The sequence below is a fragment of the Amblyomma maculatum genome, chromosome 2 (assembly GCF_055883805.1).
Source record: "Amblyomma maculatum isolate TAMU_Amacu chromosome 2, ASM5588380v1, whole genome shotgun sequence".
Taxonomy (NCBI): Eukaryota; Metazoa; Arthropoda; class Arachnida; order Ixodida; family Ixodidae; genus Amblyomma; species Amblyomma maculatum.
Window position 1 is genome coordinate 52,039,557 of NC_139345.1, and position 16,412 is coordinate 52,055,968.

Here is a 16,412-nt window from a genome sequence, read left to right on the forward strand (position 1 = left end):
CTTCAGACTAAACGGCGATTTAGCAGAGGTCAAAAGGGTTTTGCCGAGCACCTGAACTGGAAAAATCTGAAGTGAACAGGGACAGGTCCCGACCTGAGACGGGAGGGGAGGACGGTCGATTTCGAACTGTCACGCTCTTCAAAGTTGAACGCAGCATTGTTTGACCCTTGGCCCCACCTTCTCTCTCTCTCTGTCTCTCTCGTTTAAAGAAGGCGTGCAAGACAAAATATGGTAAAGTCGCGCTTGTGAGAAAAGATAAAAAAAAAAAAAAAAAAACTAATCCCGCATACGAGTTACCGCGCGACACTCGCTTGTGAGTTCTCCGGCCCTCGTGCTCGGAGAACCTGTAGCGTCCTCCGCGCGCCGTCGCTCCCTTCGTGGGAAGAGCAATACGGTCGGCATGACAGAGAAGCCAACAACCTCGGCTCTCCGTGAACCGGTGAAAGCGAAAGCGGCGGGTGCCCCGCGCTGATCGGTTGCTGCCGGGGCGGTGGGGTGAGAAGGAAGCATGTACCTGCAGAAAAATATCCATGGAAAGGCTTTAGTAAACGGGGATAAAAAAAAAATATAGCATGTAAAGCTCTAACATACGAAAGGAAGTGGCAAGGGCGGCGGCCGCCGCCGTGGCGTCTGCAAACACACGAGAAATGCGTCACGTGACGGATGACGTCAGTGCGTGTCATCCTTCTCTCTTGCCACCGCGTCTTTCGTCTGTGCGTGCGTGCGCGTTTTTTTATGCCAGCTGCCGCCGGCGTCCCGACCTTGGCAGGCCCTCCTCAGCGTCACGCGGCGGCTGGTATAAAGTGAGCGGGTCGCTGAGAGAGAGAGCTTTTGAACGTTGCGCGGCGCGAACTTGGACTGCTTTCTATTCTGATGCGAAGCTGAGAAAAGCTAGCAGCGCTTGACATTGGCCCCCACTCGCTTCCGCTCACATTCGCTACCGCGCCTCCGCAGCTGCCGCCACACGACCAGGCGATCCACAGCGGATCAGCAGACAACTGCCTGTGAGACACCGACTACCATCGAGGACCGCTACAACAGTGTGACAAAAAAATCGACGGAAAAGTGAACAAGGACTTTTGAAAAAATTGGAAGGATTGTTACGGATCGCCACATAGGATCAGTATCATCATGCCGCTTCTCAGGCCAGGAGACGACGAGTTCGGCGAACACGACGTCGTAGTGACGCGCGCCCAAGTGGAGGACTTCCGGAACAAAATTCTTGGCGAGATGACTGAGCACCCAGGTAAGAACAGTTTTGTACTTGTAGGTGGTTGATTGGCGCTTAGAAGATGTGGAAGTAGCAATGAGATCGGACGCCTGATTGCCTCACATGTCCGTCTTGCAAGAGGCTGTTCATCAGTTCCTCATGTTCATCGTTAAGGCGGTCTACGGGGTGTCAGCCTGTCTAGAACATCATGTCAGAAGCATATACTCCAAAGGGTTTTTAAACCGTCCAATCAATCTCCAACGTTTGCTATGCAAAACAAGCCGCACAGCTTGGTCCGGAAATAAACCCGGCGGGCCCTTTAGTTTTGGCAAAGACTGTAGAACTAAACTGGCGGTTAGCTTACATCAGGGAGACTGGAGTGCATGCCTCGAGAGTATCGGCAATGGTTATTACCTAGGCCGTAATGAGATGTGCGTTACGTAATCCGCTCCCTGACTCACCCGTTGTGCCAGTGTCTGCCGCGGGGTTGCTTTAGCAATCTCCTTTTCGGAAACTTAGGAAACAAGCAGATGTCATGTTCAGGCCACCCGAAGTTGGTTGAAGTAGCAAGTAGCCCGTGATTGTGACTAATCTGTCCTTTATAGACGGTCGCTTGTTCGAGTCAGCTGGAGATGACGTAGTGCGGGGAAAAAAAAAAATTAAATTGGGTTGTCAGATATATCCAAGCCTAAGAATGAATATCAGTGAGGGAAGTGCTGACTAATATTTTTCTTTCTTATATTTCTTGTCCAGTGGAGCTCCTTGCTGATAACAAAGATGTGTTACTGCATCGATGTGAGAAACAGAAATCATGTGGATTTTATGATATCAATGAATGAAGTTGCATGTCCGGAAATGTGGAATCACATTGTGCCGGCGGCTCAATATTTTCCTTTTCTGTGACTTATATGCATGTGATGAATGCGGGCTAAACGGCGAAATTATGGACAAATATTCCGTGAGGCCCTATTAGATTAAATGCTTGGCAAAGGAAAGGGGTGGGAAAACAGCATGTAAGGGTAAGGATTCTGCACTGAACTAGTGGCAGAAGTTGGTCCACTGTCTTTATGTATGTACTAAGTGTCATGCTGTAAACATGCCACGCGCAGTGACGTGGTAAATATATCAAAATAGCCGAAATTTCAATCATAGTGCGATAAATGCTGCGTAGGTGCTCGGGTGCAATAGTTAAATTTGGTCGTCCCGCTCGCTTCGTTGAAGTGAGGATTCGTTGTATCAGCAAATGCATCGATTGTCGGAGCGTATGGCTTTCCTGGGAAGTAAATGAGCTATATTGTACAACGCATATCTGGAGTGAACGAGTGGTGAAGGCCCATTCGATGGATGTCCTAAGGTAACGGAGGTTTGGGATGAGCGCTTTGGGTACGGTCTCTTCTTATCAGTCTTGGCTGGCCAGGAATTTTCGTCGGCGCCTAACGCGAGCTGCTGCTTAAGCGCCCTCTGTTCCACGTTCTTCGCATTCCTGCAGTAATGGGGTCCGACTGGCGCGGGCCGGCATCACGTGACAGCAACTAAGATCGTTATCGACGACCCCCTCACGGCTGTACCGGTCCGGTTTTAGCCTAAATCCTAATCGACCATCAGTTTTCATAACCGGAGTAATTTGAAGGAAGAAAAATACATGAAGTTAAGCGTTGAAAAAGCGGCACACAAAGGACGAAAGTGAAAGAGAGTATCAAAAGTAACAGGAAGAAAAAGTGACGCGTGACTAATAAGGCGCGCGCAAGGCGCATGTATGCTTCAACGATGTGTACGTATGGCTTCAGGGCAGCTGTGCTAAATATAAGTGATAAACGGATGCGTTATATCCTCACATTCAAGCACCAAAACAGTTGATAAACTCCCAGATACAATCCGACAGGAATTCAGTGGTCATGGAGTTCGGCAGGTTGCCGACCAGGTCAGGTAATGGCGTGACTCAGCAGAGGGCGGCTGTGCTGGCAGCAGGGTCAACGAGTCGCTCCGTTTGGCTCGCTCGCTATCGAACTTCGATCCCGATACATGGCGCCGGCAGAAACTTAGTTGAACATGCTGCTCCAGCCTGCGAAAGGTCGCCGGGGGTCCTCTGGCTCGGCTTCAAACCGCCGGAAAGAGCACGTTTGCTACAGCACGCCCTGACCGGATTGTCTCCGTTGCTGGTGTCGCAGCGCATTCGCGCATGCGATTATACTCCGGCATTTATCTTCTAGATCTATCTTTTAGATCTTAGATGTTTCACTCATCGGAGGAAGCTGGTGGCTGTGTTGCTCGACCGTCCAACACGTGGTCTGGATTACTATCAAACATGGCTATGAACAAACTATCTGAAACGAATGTACTTGTAAAGGTTCGGGGTTCGATCCCTCGCCTCTGCGGCCGCATTTAGACAGCAGCCGATGCGTATATGTCTATATACTGAGATCTCACACCTCATCAAAAAAGAAAGAAACCACAGATGGCTGAAATTAAGCACTGCACTTAGACGAATAGCCTGGGCGTGGCTCTCGCTGACTGGCAAAAAAAAAAAAAAAATGGTTAGCCACGCGGTGTTTTTCTGTATTGGCAAAATAGAAGAAAACTTGTATTTACGAACCGTAAACGGTAGAGTAGAAAAGGTCAACTACGCCACCCAGTGGGAAATAGAGTATCTATGATAACGGGTAGCAACACAATTATCAGCCCCGAAAGTCGTTGCTTCTGTGGAGCAATGGGTGAGTGCTCTGCTTCAGAACGCAGCTGACAGCTTCTCAAATCCTAGTTTTGCTTGTACTTAATAGCGCTTTTGCTTTTAAATATTTACACCGCGCAAGACATTGATCATTTATCCCTTAAGGTAGATGTTGGCATTTTGGTTGCATTCTGGGACAATTTTATGCGGAAATTGCTCTGCCCATAAAATACTTTATTTTTTTTTCCCCTTCAAACAACAGTAACCGCCGAGCAAATGAACTAAAAAAATTCCCTGGGGCGTTTCTTACCTTTTAGGTAGCATCCTGAAGTGCTTCGGAGAAAAAATCCCATATTTAAAACGCTTTCAGACGACTCGGGAAATTGGTGAACTTCATTACTTATTGAATCAAACACAGCGACCGTCCCTTGCGTGTTCATTCGTCCTCGCCTTTTTTTTTTTTTTTTTTTGCGCTGTTCTTTCGCGACTTATTTATTATTTGCGTGCAAGAACTCTAGACTTTCTCCATTCTTGCCAACAGTGAGCACGTATGGGGTGTTTGAAAGTTCAACCCTCGCGGTATATTTATGCATGCTCTAGTTCTAGCCAGCTTACACAACACGCATGGGGTAAGCGCATTATACATTGCAGTGTCAAAATAATAAACGCGAACATATGCGGCTTTTAAAGCTTTGATTTTCCCGCACGCTGAATTGCATTCCCACAACAGCCGGTCATATAAGGGCCATTTTTTTAACCTACACCACCTACACTAGTGTAGCAAATCTCCTATACCTCCAATGGTTTTTGCTACACTAGTGTAGCTGGTGTAGGTTAAAAAAAAATGGCCCTGTAGAATGCGATACACTCCCAACAGATCCTGCCTCGACGCTGTCACTTTCGTTGCTTTTGTGCGTTTTTTTTTTTACAGTGAACATTAAAAAAATTACCGGCCGCTGCTTTTCATGGATTAAGAGGTGCATTAATCTTCGCTGTACGTGTGTGGTGCACTGCTGTCAGTAATCTCAAACAAAACATTCCTTCATGTGCCATACTATCTTCAGCGTATTTCAGGCGGCGTTTGCTGAGCGAATGAATAAAGAATTGACGGAAATAATTTGTTGGTGGAAAAGAAAGTTATCTGATACGGAAAGCTTGACGCTCCAAATGTTGCGCGTTCGCCTAAAAAGAAAAAGAAACACTGACTACAAACGAATACAAGGCTCCATGAGGTAACTGTTATGACACTGCGGACGTCTGGGAGGTTACCAAAAATAAAAAGAGAAAAAAAATGGAGAGATAAATGTGTGGACATCCGTGCTGTTTGACAATCAACGCAAATCTGTGCCAACGAAAGGCGGTATCGTGTGCCGCATCCTCGATTGTATCACCGGACGAGGCTCGCGTGCTATAGTGCTGCAGGAAATAACGCAATGGCCTGTTGTGTGCATACACACGCGTCGCTTTTCAAGGAGCCTCAACTACCTGCGACCTCGCAGGTTTGATTCATTTGATTTGCTTTACAAGCGTCGACCTCATTTTTTATTTTTCTCACACAGGCCTTGTCCCATTATATTACTTTTACCTGTGAATAGACTGGCTGGTGTATGCGGCTTGGCGTACAATATATATATATATATATATATATATATATATATATATATATATATATATATATATATATATATATATATATATATATATATATATATATATATATATATATACTGTAGTGTGGTAATCTTCATCGATATAACCACTGACATGCGTCGCGTGCTGCCGCTCTCAAGGACGAAAATGGATTTGAGACGTACATTGCACTAAGGCCATCTTCGAACTTGAGGACAGCAAATGGAAGCAGGAGGCAGGGATGGCGTGAAGCGGCGTCGGAAGGTGTGAAGAAGACAGTCGAACTAATAACGCTTTCACAGGAGAGTGGAACGAGGGCAGCAGAAAATGGAGGAATGTCTGTGTCACTGGCGACGAGGAGTTTTGCAGGCCGGGTAGGGACGTCACACAAGACGGTATCACAAAGAGGTAAAAAGGAAACTTCCGCGCGGGCGCAGTCAATAACGGCATGATGAGCGGAAAGGAAATCGTAGCCCAGGATGATGTCGTGTGAGCAGTGAGCCAGTACAATAAACTCGATGGTGTATAAGACGTCTTCGATGAGAACACGGGCCGTGCACGATGCTGAGGGATGAATGCGCTGGGATGAAGCGGTGCGAAGCGAAAAGTCGGGTAGTGCGGTGGTCACCTTGCGAAGACGACGGCAAAGAGATTCACTGATGACGGATACGGCAGCGCCCGTGTCAACAAGAGCGAGTATTGCGACACCGTCGATGAACACTTGTATTACGTTTGCGGGAGAAGACGGAGGACTTGAAGAGTTCGAACCAAGCGCAGTTCTTGCCCCGGGAACTGCGACTGTTAGTTTCCCTCAACAGCGCCGTTAGAACGTCGGGGAAGCGGTGATGGTGAACGGCGACGAGGGGAAGATGATCGGCGAGAGGTATACGTTTGATTGTCCCGAGGAACGAACTCGGAACCGGGTTGAGTTCTCGGAGAGGGCTGGTCGGCGTCGTACGTGTAGTTCCAGGGGTCAGGGCAAGAAGGTGGAAGGCGTTGGCGGCAAAGACGGGCTACATGGCCCGGCAGCCCACAAGAGTAGCAAATTGGCCGGTTGTCTGCGGTGCGCCAAGGGTTCGTAGGGCGTTGGCGTACCCTTGGAATACGGACATGGAACGCCGACCCAGGCGATGGTGAAGGATGGTTGGAAGGGGCGGCCTGGTAGGAAACAGGTGCGGTTGGCATTAGCGGCCTGGCCGCAACTTGGGCGTACGTTAGTGGTGCCGTTACTTGCGGTGGCACGGGGCTGGTCGGAAGCACTGGGCTGGGCGAGAGCACGGAACTGGGCGAAAGCACATCAGCGATATGGTCTTGCACGGCACGCCGTATGGTAGGGGCCAAAGACGGAGCCATGTCAGGAACAAGGCGACCAGTGTCTTGTAATTGAGGGACCAGGGATAGCTGGCGGGCGACCTCTTCGCGAATGAAGGCTTTTATCTGTTGAATCAAAGGGCTGTCCTCAGATGAAGTAGAACCACCCAGTGCTAGTGTAGAAATGGTGTCGTCTCTAAAACCGGACCGCCGGGTAGAAGCGCGCTGCTTTCGAAGCTCGTCGTAGCTCTGGCAGAGTTTAATCACTTCACTGACGGAGGCAGGATTTTTCAGCCAGAGCATCTGACACGCGTCCTCGGAGATACCTTTCAAGATGTGTCCGATCTTAGCCGCTTCGGACATTACTGGGTCGACACGTTTGCACAGGTCAACGATGTCCTCTATATAACTTGTGAATGACTCTTCGGCATGCTGTGTGCGCTCACGCAAGCGTTGTTCTGCTCGGAGTTTGCGAACTGCAGGACGGCCAAACACTTCCGAAAAATTCTTCTTAAATGCAGACCAAGATGGCAGGTCTGCCTCATGGTTGCGAAACCAGAGGTTCGCCACGTCGGTCAGGTAAAAGATTACGTTACCTAGCTTAATAGTGTCGTCCCATCTGTTATAACTGCTGACACGTTCATACGCCGACAACCAGTCGTCGACGTCTTGGTCAGCCGTGCCACTGAAGAGGCATGGATCACGCTGCCGTAGAACGCCAGAACACAGTACCGTGGTTGGTAGGGGCGCCGATGTCGAGGTGGTCTCGTCTGGCATGGTGGAAGCAGTGGTCAACGTGCGGCTTCTAAGTTCCAGGATGGATGGGAACGTACCCAGCACCTCCACCAATTGTAGGGGTGTGTTTATTCGGTGAACCCAGGTGATTCCAGCCGCTCAGGGGAGACTCGCAGCGAAGCGTCAGGCGTGGCGAAAAGAGCAAGGCAGCGAACAACTTCTTCGTCCTTGAGAGCGGCAGCACGCGACGCATGTCAGTGGTTATATCGATGAAGATTACCACACTACAATATATATATATATATTATATATATATATATATATATATATATATATATATATATATATATATATATATATATATATATATATATATATATATATATATATATATATATATATATATATATATATAATATGCCCTTGGAGGGCTTCGCGGTTGCGTTCTCTTCTTCAACGCCTCCATTTTCGTTCCTAATTTCCTGCTTATCGATAACGGTCATCTCCTCGCCGACCCCGTAACGTATCAGAAACGCCTGAAAACTCTTTCTTCGTTCTTCCCCCTCTAATCTGGTCTAGTCAAGACTAAAGCTTATGTTGAGAACAAGGTTTCCGATGCCGGCCTCCTGACTGATCCGTGACTTTTTGCATATTTTTTTCTTTTTCTGTCATCTTAGTAACTTGCACCCGTATAAACAACTAATGTGAGTTGTTACTTGACCCTCTTCCAACGAATGCACACGATTAAAATACCCAAAAAATTTTGTTCATAAATATACCCTTCCCAGCCGGGTATTTGCTGACGTGGAGAGCATAAGCCGCGAGTTATTACGACCTTTAACAAGCTGCGCTGACAGCCAGGTTATTAATTAACATTATGGCGGTGCCTGCAGCAGCACGAGCATTAAGCCGCGGCCGTATATGCACAGGTACAGTCTTTGTCAAAAGTGTAGAGCCCAGGTGATCTGCTTCTCTGCCACTTCGTGCGACTTGTACTGTATTTACAATGTTCCAAATCTCTTGAGAGTAAGAAGATTTTTTGCCCTACCCTCTCCTAGCGGAAGGACCTCCACTAATGCTAAATCAGCTCTACTATACACGGCTCAGTAGATCCCCTGGGCTCTGCACTTTTGACAAAGGCTGTACGTACAGAAGTGTCGTCACGCCTTTCTTTACGCTGCAATGGGAAGCTGGTGGCGGAGGGAAGTTCTGTATGCAGCTGGTGTTCGAAAGGACGTATATGTCTTGCTGAAATATGTATCCTTGCGAATACAACCGCTGTAAAGCGCAAACACCCCTACAGCCTTGTCCAGTGTGGTGCATGTTATACTATTTAGGCTAAGCGCCACTGTGAATACATTGCCGCATTCGCAACTGTCTTTGCATACGTCGACCTTTTAAGGCAAAAGGGGCTCTTGTACTTTATCCAGCGTGGAGTCCATTAGTGTAACAAGCATTTAATAAAATTTTGAAGTGTGACACAACAGCGGACAAGCAGGAGATTGATGCTTGTGCTGTGGTGGCGTGACCGCTGACATATGCTCGAGGATAGTACTGCCGCAGAGGTGTGCAGGATGTGCGGAAGCCATTCGCGCGGGCGCATTCATACACGGGGACGGTGACCAAACGCTACCAGGATGGCGAAGTCTTGTTCAGGGAATAACAGGACATGACTGCGGACAGAATTCGCGGAGGTCATGGCGGGAGGTCGTAGCTGGTTTATGATAATGGTTATCTATTACATTTTACTGGCGGCTACCGAGCGCTGAACACAGAACGCCACATCGGCGGCGGCAAAGGAAACGCTTGGTTGAAAGAAGGTATACATCGTATCTAATATCTCTGATCAACTTCTCAATCAGCTCTAAATTCCTGCGCCCCGAAGTTCACCAACGACCAGTCTTTTCTTGTGTTAGTGAATTGTCTTGAGTTAAAGTTCAGCGCGCCTACATGATGATAACAAAGAACGTGCACCTTCTGATGCCCTTGGTCCTTGTTAGGGTCCGGTTAACGGGTCAGTAGTGGTCTTTTCACTGCAGGCATGTAGTAACGGTCGTGGACGATGGTTATCGGCTTCCGAAGCCGCTGCCTGCCACGAGCGTCGCAAGGTCGCGACCGGAGGCGCCGTGGATAAGCCCGAGGTCGCCTCCCGCTTATGCATCCACCGATTAAAAAAGATAGTGATCGACCATTTATTTGTTCCCCTCACATCTTCGTGCCCCTGAATGCACTCCGGAGGGTATGGTGTGCTTGGGACGCAGGTCTAGGCTGTATAGCAGATACGCACGCATTCTTGATTTATTTTTGCACCGGGCGAAGCTTTGACTTCCAATAGAGAGTTTTAGCATATGCCGGACGCCGTCTGCTCACACGCAGTTGCGCCGTCTGGCACCGCCCCTAGCTGCCATTGCGCGTGTTAATCCAGCGTACGTCTATGCTATAATATTTCACTACCTTTACTAAAGCTTTCAACACAGAAAAGTCAGAAGGTTTTTCTACAATACAGCTGTTATTGATATACACGTTGTACTGTTCTGTGCCTGAGTTGCCTAAAACGACCACTCGATCCAGCTGTCCACTGAGAACCTAAGGGGTCAGGACTCGGGGTTGGGCGCACGGCTCTGTAAGAATACTTTGAGTGGGGGTCGAACTTTGTTCCCAACAACACCAACAGCCGCCGAAGGCAGTGAAGGACTCTCCTCGCCTGCCTCATATTCTGAGATGGGAGGGTTTTGGATGGGGTGAGAAGATGCCTCCCTCCACACCGTTAGGTTCCTGACTGCAGAGGCACCTTGGGAGAGGTCAGGCGAAAGCAACATGTTTGGATGGTCGTCCAGTTTAAAGCCCTTCTATTTTTTGCCAGCGCTTGTCGACAGAAAACGTCACAGAGGGGTTTTAATCCAGTTTACAGGCAACTCTTGAGCCATGAGAACGGTATCGAAAGCGAAAGCAGAGAGTATACAATCGTTTCGATCCCGGAGCTACTTTTGAAGGTTTCCTTCCAATTTACGTTCCGAGCTCACGATAACGGCGCCCTATGCTGTTTTCTCAATTCCAACTTTCCCCTTTCCTGCCCGTTCGCGTCGAAATTCGCACTTGGTTATTCGCCTGTATTCCACTACAGGCAAGACACTTGCAAGTCTTCGACAGCCGCACTGGGGCAATCTGCTTTCCATCTGGGCCGGACGTATCCATGCGCGCGCCCTTCGGAATGCGCAACCGACCGGAGTGCCGTTTATGTACTTGTAGAACAAGAGGTCGAGGAGGTGCGAAAGGAGACGGGGAGGGGAGGAGGAGGAGAGTGATGGCTCTGCTTTCATTGCGCGTCGCGTGTGCATAGGAAAGAGACAAAGAGAAAGTGGGCAACGCGTTCTGCGACCGGCATCCGATATCGGTTGTGCCCCGCCGTCGGGTCAAGGCCCGAATCCATCCCAAGGGGCGGACGGGCACTCTATTATGTACTCTGCTTGCCTGTCTTGTTTGCTCTCCATATCGCGCTGTAATGAGCGTCCTTGCGCCCGTCACCCATAGAGTTAATACAAAGACTCTAGAGGGAAAGCTGGGCAGGAAAACGAGCTTCTCACTGGTTAGCCGCCATCATCAAATTTATCATTGTGGCCAGCACAGTTTCTGCTCACTGCGTCAAAAATGAACAAAGGTTTGAACAAAAGTTTTAAAAACCGCTGCCGATAACACAACTGTAGGAAATTTCTATACATTGTTTTCAAGTTTCAAACATATTATATAATCTTTCAGGCACCTTCTTGGCCATAAAAAAATGATGTAGAACAATTGGAAACCATGTTTGCGAGCAGACGTAGCAGATCAACAGTAAACACACGAGCACCCTTTGACATTTACTGTATGCAGCACTAGCCATCCCGGATAGACCAAGGGCCGTTGTTGTGGAATTCGTCACTGTTTTTTTTTTTTTAATATACTGTGGTCGTCGTCTTGCGCCAAAGCAAATTTCTGACATATTTTCAGGTGATCGGGCACAGAGGAGATGCATGTGCGCTCGACGGACGAAATGCATGCGAAGCGCGAAACAATCGCAGGGATAGCCGGCCTTGCGATAACAACTCAGAAGAATCAGGACACATATGTGACGTTACAGTAGGTACGCGAAGCAAAATATCACAAGAAATGCTCCACACGCGACGATTCTGCCGTTGTTTACAGCACCTACTGAACAGTAGCCGCCCGCCGTCGGTTAACTGCACGCCGCCATCTTCCCACGATCTAAGTTGCCAGCTTCAAACCATCTTCATGTGCCAGATTTAGCAAGTGAAATTCATCTGGCAACCAATGAACAGTGGGATAATGGCGGCAATCACGCGGTCACCCATCGAATGCATTGGGTGAACGGGCAGCTTTCCCTCTAGAGTCTTTGTATTAACTCTATGCCGTCACCCATCGATGCGGACGAGAAGGCTATATAGTACCGCGACCCGTTGTTCTGCCGTCTTGCGCGTTTGGTTATCCGCTCCTTCACACTCAAGAATTGTGTGGCGACCCCTTAGCTGCAATATGCAAGTGCTGAGTGCACTTAGGGTACTTTTACCAAAGGGGAAGAACACAAGTTACGCTTAGGGCTAGCCCAGCTACATGTACATTGCCAATATAGTGCGCGCATTTGTTATTTCTTTGGGCGTAATAACAGAACACGCCAGCTGCGATTCGGCGGCGTGATAAGTGTGGAACCCGTTTTTCGGTGCGCTTCTCTTACTTCCGGAAGCACCCACAAATGCCTATGGATTCTTCGAGACTCACCATCTTCGTTTCTTGTTCTTGACTCGGCAACCTGGACCGCAGGTGCAGGCTATAAAAACGTCCTTCCCACAGGGCTTAAAGTCAGAAAGAAGAAGGGAAGGGGGGGGGGGGGGGAGGTAATGCCTCTTAATATTATATAGAAGAGATCTGAGGCTCCTCCGCACTCGCATCTAGGTGCAGGCAGAATCCAAGGCAGGCAACTATTTTTTCTATTTTTTTTTTGTCAGTGGCAATCATCTATCGTCTCGAAAATTTCAGAATGAGTTTGAGTAACAATCAATAAGTTGTTTTCTAAAATTCTTTCTTTCTTTCTTTCTTTCTTTCTTTCTTTCTTTCTTTCTTTCTTTCTTTCTTTCTTTCTTTCTTTCTTTCTTTCTTTCTTTCTTTCTTTCTTTCTTTCTTTCTTTCTTTCTTTCTTTCTTTCTTTCTTTCTTTCTTTCTTTCTTTCTTTCTTTCTTTCTTTCTTTCTTTCTTTCTAAAAACAAAAGTGAAAGCACTGAAAAGCGTGCGAACGTGAAAACAGAGTTTCCGCAAAGAGTTCGTAGATAGGGTGCGTGATTTAACTCTTGTGCTCCACGCTCTTTAGCCTAACGCATTGAGAGAACAAAAAATCACACACCAAAGGAGCCCTCACAATTTATTCAGCGTTGAAAAGACTTCCCGCTTTCCGCCTACTTGTTTCACATTTCTAGAAAGACGGGTTGGGAAGAAACGTCACATAAAGCCCCTACCCGATTGTCTTTGGGTGTTTACCGGCGCTAGTGAATCAAGAACTGTGTTGATCTCGCTTGCGGTAAAAAACACATCAGATGGGCCCCTCCCCAAAAAAGGCGTCATGCGAAACATACAATATGCTAACGTCCTGGGGTGTCCAGCGATGAAGGCATAATAGTGAGAGCGGCATTACAGAGTGAAAGCTGCGCCACTGTACGTGTCGTCGTACGGGCGGCGCTCGAGCAAACAGAGAACGGAGAAGAGGCACGCGTGAAAGTTCACTCTGATGACGTCATCGCAATGCTTTCTTCCTTGCTCGGTACCGTGCTCTTCCTGAATTAGCTGTGCCGGAGTCTGGCACGGGCATGCGTCTATTTTTTTTCCCTACGTCTCTCGTGTAACGCAGCTCTATGCGCAACATTACCGAGATGCGAAACGAAATTAAAAGAAAAAGGAAAGGGAGGGAGAGGGGGGGGGGGGGGGGATACTGCCGCGCCGAACATTATACGTGGTGATGCAGTCATACACGCATTTAGTTCTCTTGGGCACTTCGTGGATGCAGCACAGCAACAAATCTTCCGCGTAATCCAAGTTGAAGCTCTGCGTATTTACCGCAGGGCCAGCGACACCTAGACAACGCAAAGAGAGAGAGAGAGAGAGAGAGCTTGTTGTTACGAATGTCCCGCCAATGCCAGGAGTCACATTTATTAATTTTTTTTTACTTCTTGGCAAGAGGGCGACAACAAGAACATGCTCCAGCGGGATGTTACCGAGTGGACAAGCAAAGATCCATGTCGTTTTATCTTTGCCTATGCCTATCTATAACCTCACCTTAGGAAGTCATTCTGAACGATCAGCGAGTTTCCCTGACCTCTTTACTGTAATCTAACCCTCAGGCCTTTCTCATTCGCTTGGTATGAGCTGGTAATTAAGGAAAACTCTGGCAAAGGTCTGGCAAGAAAGTTGCAAACCTGCACCCCACTCGACAAAGGTCTGCGTAACTCCCTACAACATTTATGAGTTCGGTAATCATCGTTTGCCCAACACGTCGAGGTAGAGGCGAGAATAGCAAGGAGGGGGGGATTTCCCCCATGGGTGGCGACGTGGAAGGCGCGCATGTGTCGTGTCGCGACCCGTTGACCGCAGACTGCATGCGTCTGCTGTCGCATGCAGTACAAAGTGTGACTCACAAAACATCCCAAAATGCAAATGAGCACGCATGCCAAAAGCGCGCGACGATTTAAAGCCGGCTAAGTGGTACAGCTGCATCGGACGCCGCACACGTTTTGAGAAACATAGAGCTGGGCTTTGGAAAGAAAAGGCTGCGATGTCGCCCAATGCTGCGATGTCTCGCTGGCTACTCACTATTCGGCAAGGTAGCAGTAAATAATGGAAAGATATGGACAGGCATCGCAATGAGGATGGTCGAGGCTAATGTGAGAGAGCTCATATTCGCTCACAGCAAATGATCACCTCACTGGTCCAGTGTGGACAGCTGTTACATTAAGGACAGGCAGCTGCCCTTGTATGACGCCTTCCCCTCCCACACTCTGTCACCCTCATCCCTCAACCCTCATCAGGAGTAGCATGCTAGGCTTACCACCAGGCAGACATCTCCTGCTGCCATTAAAATATATATATATATCTCTCTCTTGTATGAAGATCACTCGCCACAAGCCCAAGATAAACGCTCGAGACAAAGGCCTTCGTACAAGTGTGCTAAGGACTCCTCCACTAAACGTCGGTCGCGGACTTGAAGGCTCAGGCTGCATTGTCTCCATCCGGGAGCACTAATCGCAAGCGGCGCGGTCCGTATAACCAAAGGACAGACCAAGTATGAGCTTTGCTGTCAGGCTTGAGTGGTTTCTCGGAGCACCGTACCCGGTGTACCAATAAGGCTTCCCCACAGTCTCTTTTCCAACCTCTACATGTGAGCAGGGCCATTTGACGCGATTACCAGGGGAAAAGCGAATCATGTCGGCACCCCATCTTCCTAATGGCACCTGCAAGACACGCCAAGCCGCAGGGGAGAATCTGCAAAGCATGCACTTTCATGCCGGATAGGCTATGTCGGGACAAAGCGGGTTTTCCCCCTTTTAAACGCGACAAGGCGAAACGAATGAGCTTTCAACCTTCAGGCATGCTTCCCGGGAAAACGGGGGAAAAATACGGGGACAAAAGCCGTCACGGCAAAACACGGCAAATGCCGTGGAGAGCAGCATTACAGGAGGGGGAAGCGGGGCTGTAAAATCAGACTGTACAAGCAGACAAACAGGGTGCATAAATGGACGTGACTCTCGTTCCAGCCAAGGAAAGGTGGATCAGCCTTGCTCTCTTTCTTGAAATAGACGATGGAGCGGGTCGTTAGGGGCGAAAAAAGAAAAAGAAAACTAACAAATAAAGAACGACGAGCGCGCACTTAAACACACTCTACCTGAAGACATGCGCAGACTAATGAAGATGCCTCGTTCTGTCCCGAGCACCTGAGCATTTAGGGATTTAGGAAGACAAGGTGGGGGTCGCGAAGAAAACAAACAACAGCGCCATCCCCGCTACCGGTCAAGGCTGCAGCATTCCGACGTGGTCGCGACACTTTCCGGAATCGCAAACGCGGACTTTGAGGACGTCGTATAGCAGTCGACTGCGGGTTGCCCGACCCTTTCCGCTAAGCCGAGCGTGGCAGTCTGAAGGGCAAGTCTTTCTCGCGTACCCTGTCAGGTGCAATGCACGCACGAGCTGCTGCGTTCCAGTGGAGTCCCTGTTGATGAGGCTCTTGAAGCCTCCGTCATGGCCGCTGCTGACGTGGTGTACAGCATTCGCCATTGTCTCGTTCAAGGTTCTCGCGAATCTCTCTCGGGTATTGTGCGACGGTAGACGTTCGTCTCGAATCTCTGCGACAGAATTCTTTGTCAGACGTCGGAATTAAGAGGGGGAGGCAATTATTACGTCGCGGATTGTGGTTCGTGGGAGAACAAGGTTAAACAAGGGATGTACGCTGCATTTCGAGTCTTTTGTCTCCTACATCATGTAATATGCATCTGGTAAAGATGTCCACACTCCAACGGAAAAGCGCGGCGGAAAATCATGCGCAGGGCGAGCAGAACCTCCAGGCCAGAAAGAAGGATGCAGGATGTGTTACTAAGGCGGAAAGAAGCCAACAGTCGGCTAGGCCAAGGAAAGCATTGGGAAGCGTACTTTGTCTTTTTTTACTTCGATAATCACATAAATTAGTAATGTAATCTATTTAGGGGAAAGATAATTAAACACAAAGTAGAAAAAACAACGTACCGATGGTGGGAACCGAACCCAGTACCTCCGAATATCGCGTCCGGTGGTCTTCTAACTGAGCTACATCGGCCGCTGTCCCACCTG

The 16,412-nt window shown here is 48.5% G+C and overlaps 1 protein-coding gene across 1 annotated transcript in view; it reads left to right on the forward strand.

Annotated features, from left to right (window-relative positions):
- The first annotated feature begins 762 nt into the window (after positions 1-762).
- The window catches only part of LOC146198639 (motile sperm domain-containing protein 2-like), a 43,773-nt gene continuing 28,123 nt past the window's right edge, over positions 763-16,412 (forward strand). Inside the window, exon 1 of the mRNA XM_084594149.1 lies at positions 763-1,246. Coding sequence (XP_084450275.1) covers positions 1,132-1,246 — 115 coding nt within the window. The 5' untranslated portion in view covers positions 763-1,131. The remainder of the gene's footprint in view (positions 1,247-16,412) is intronic.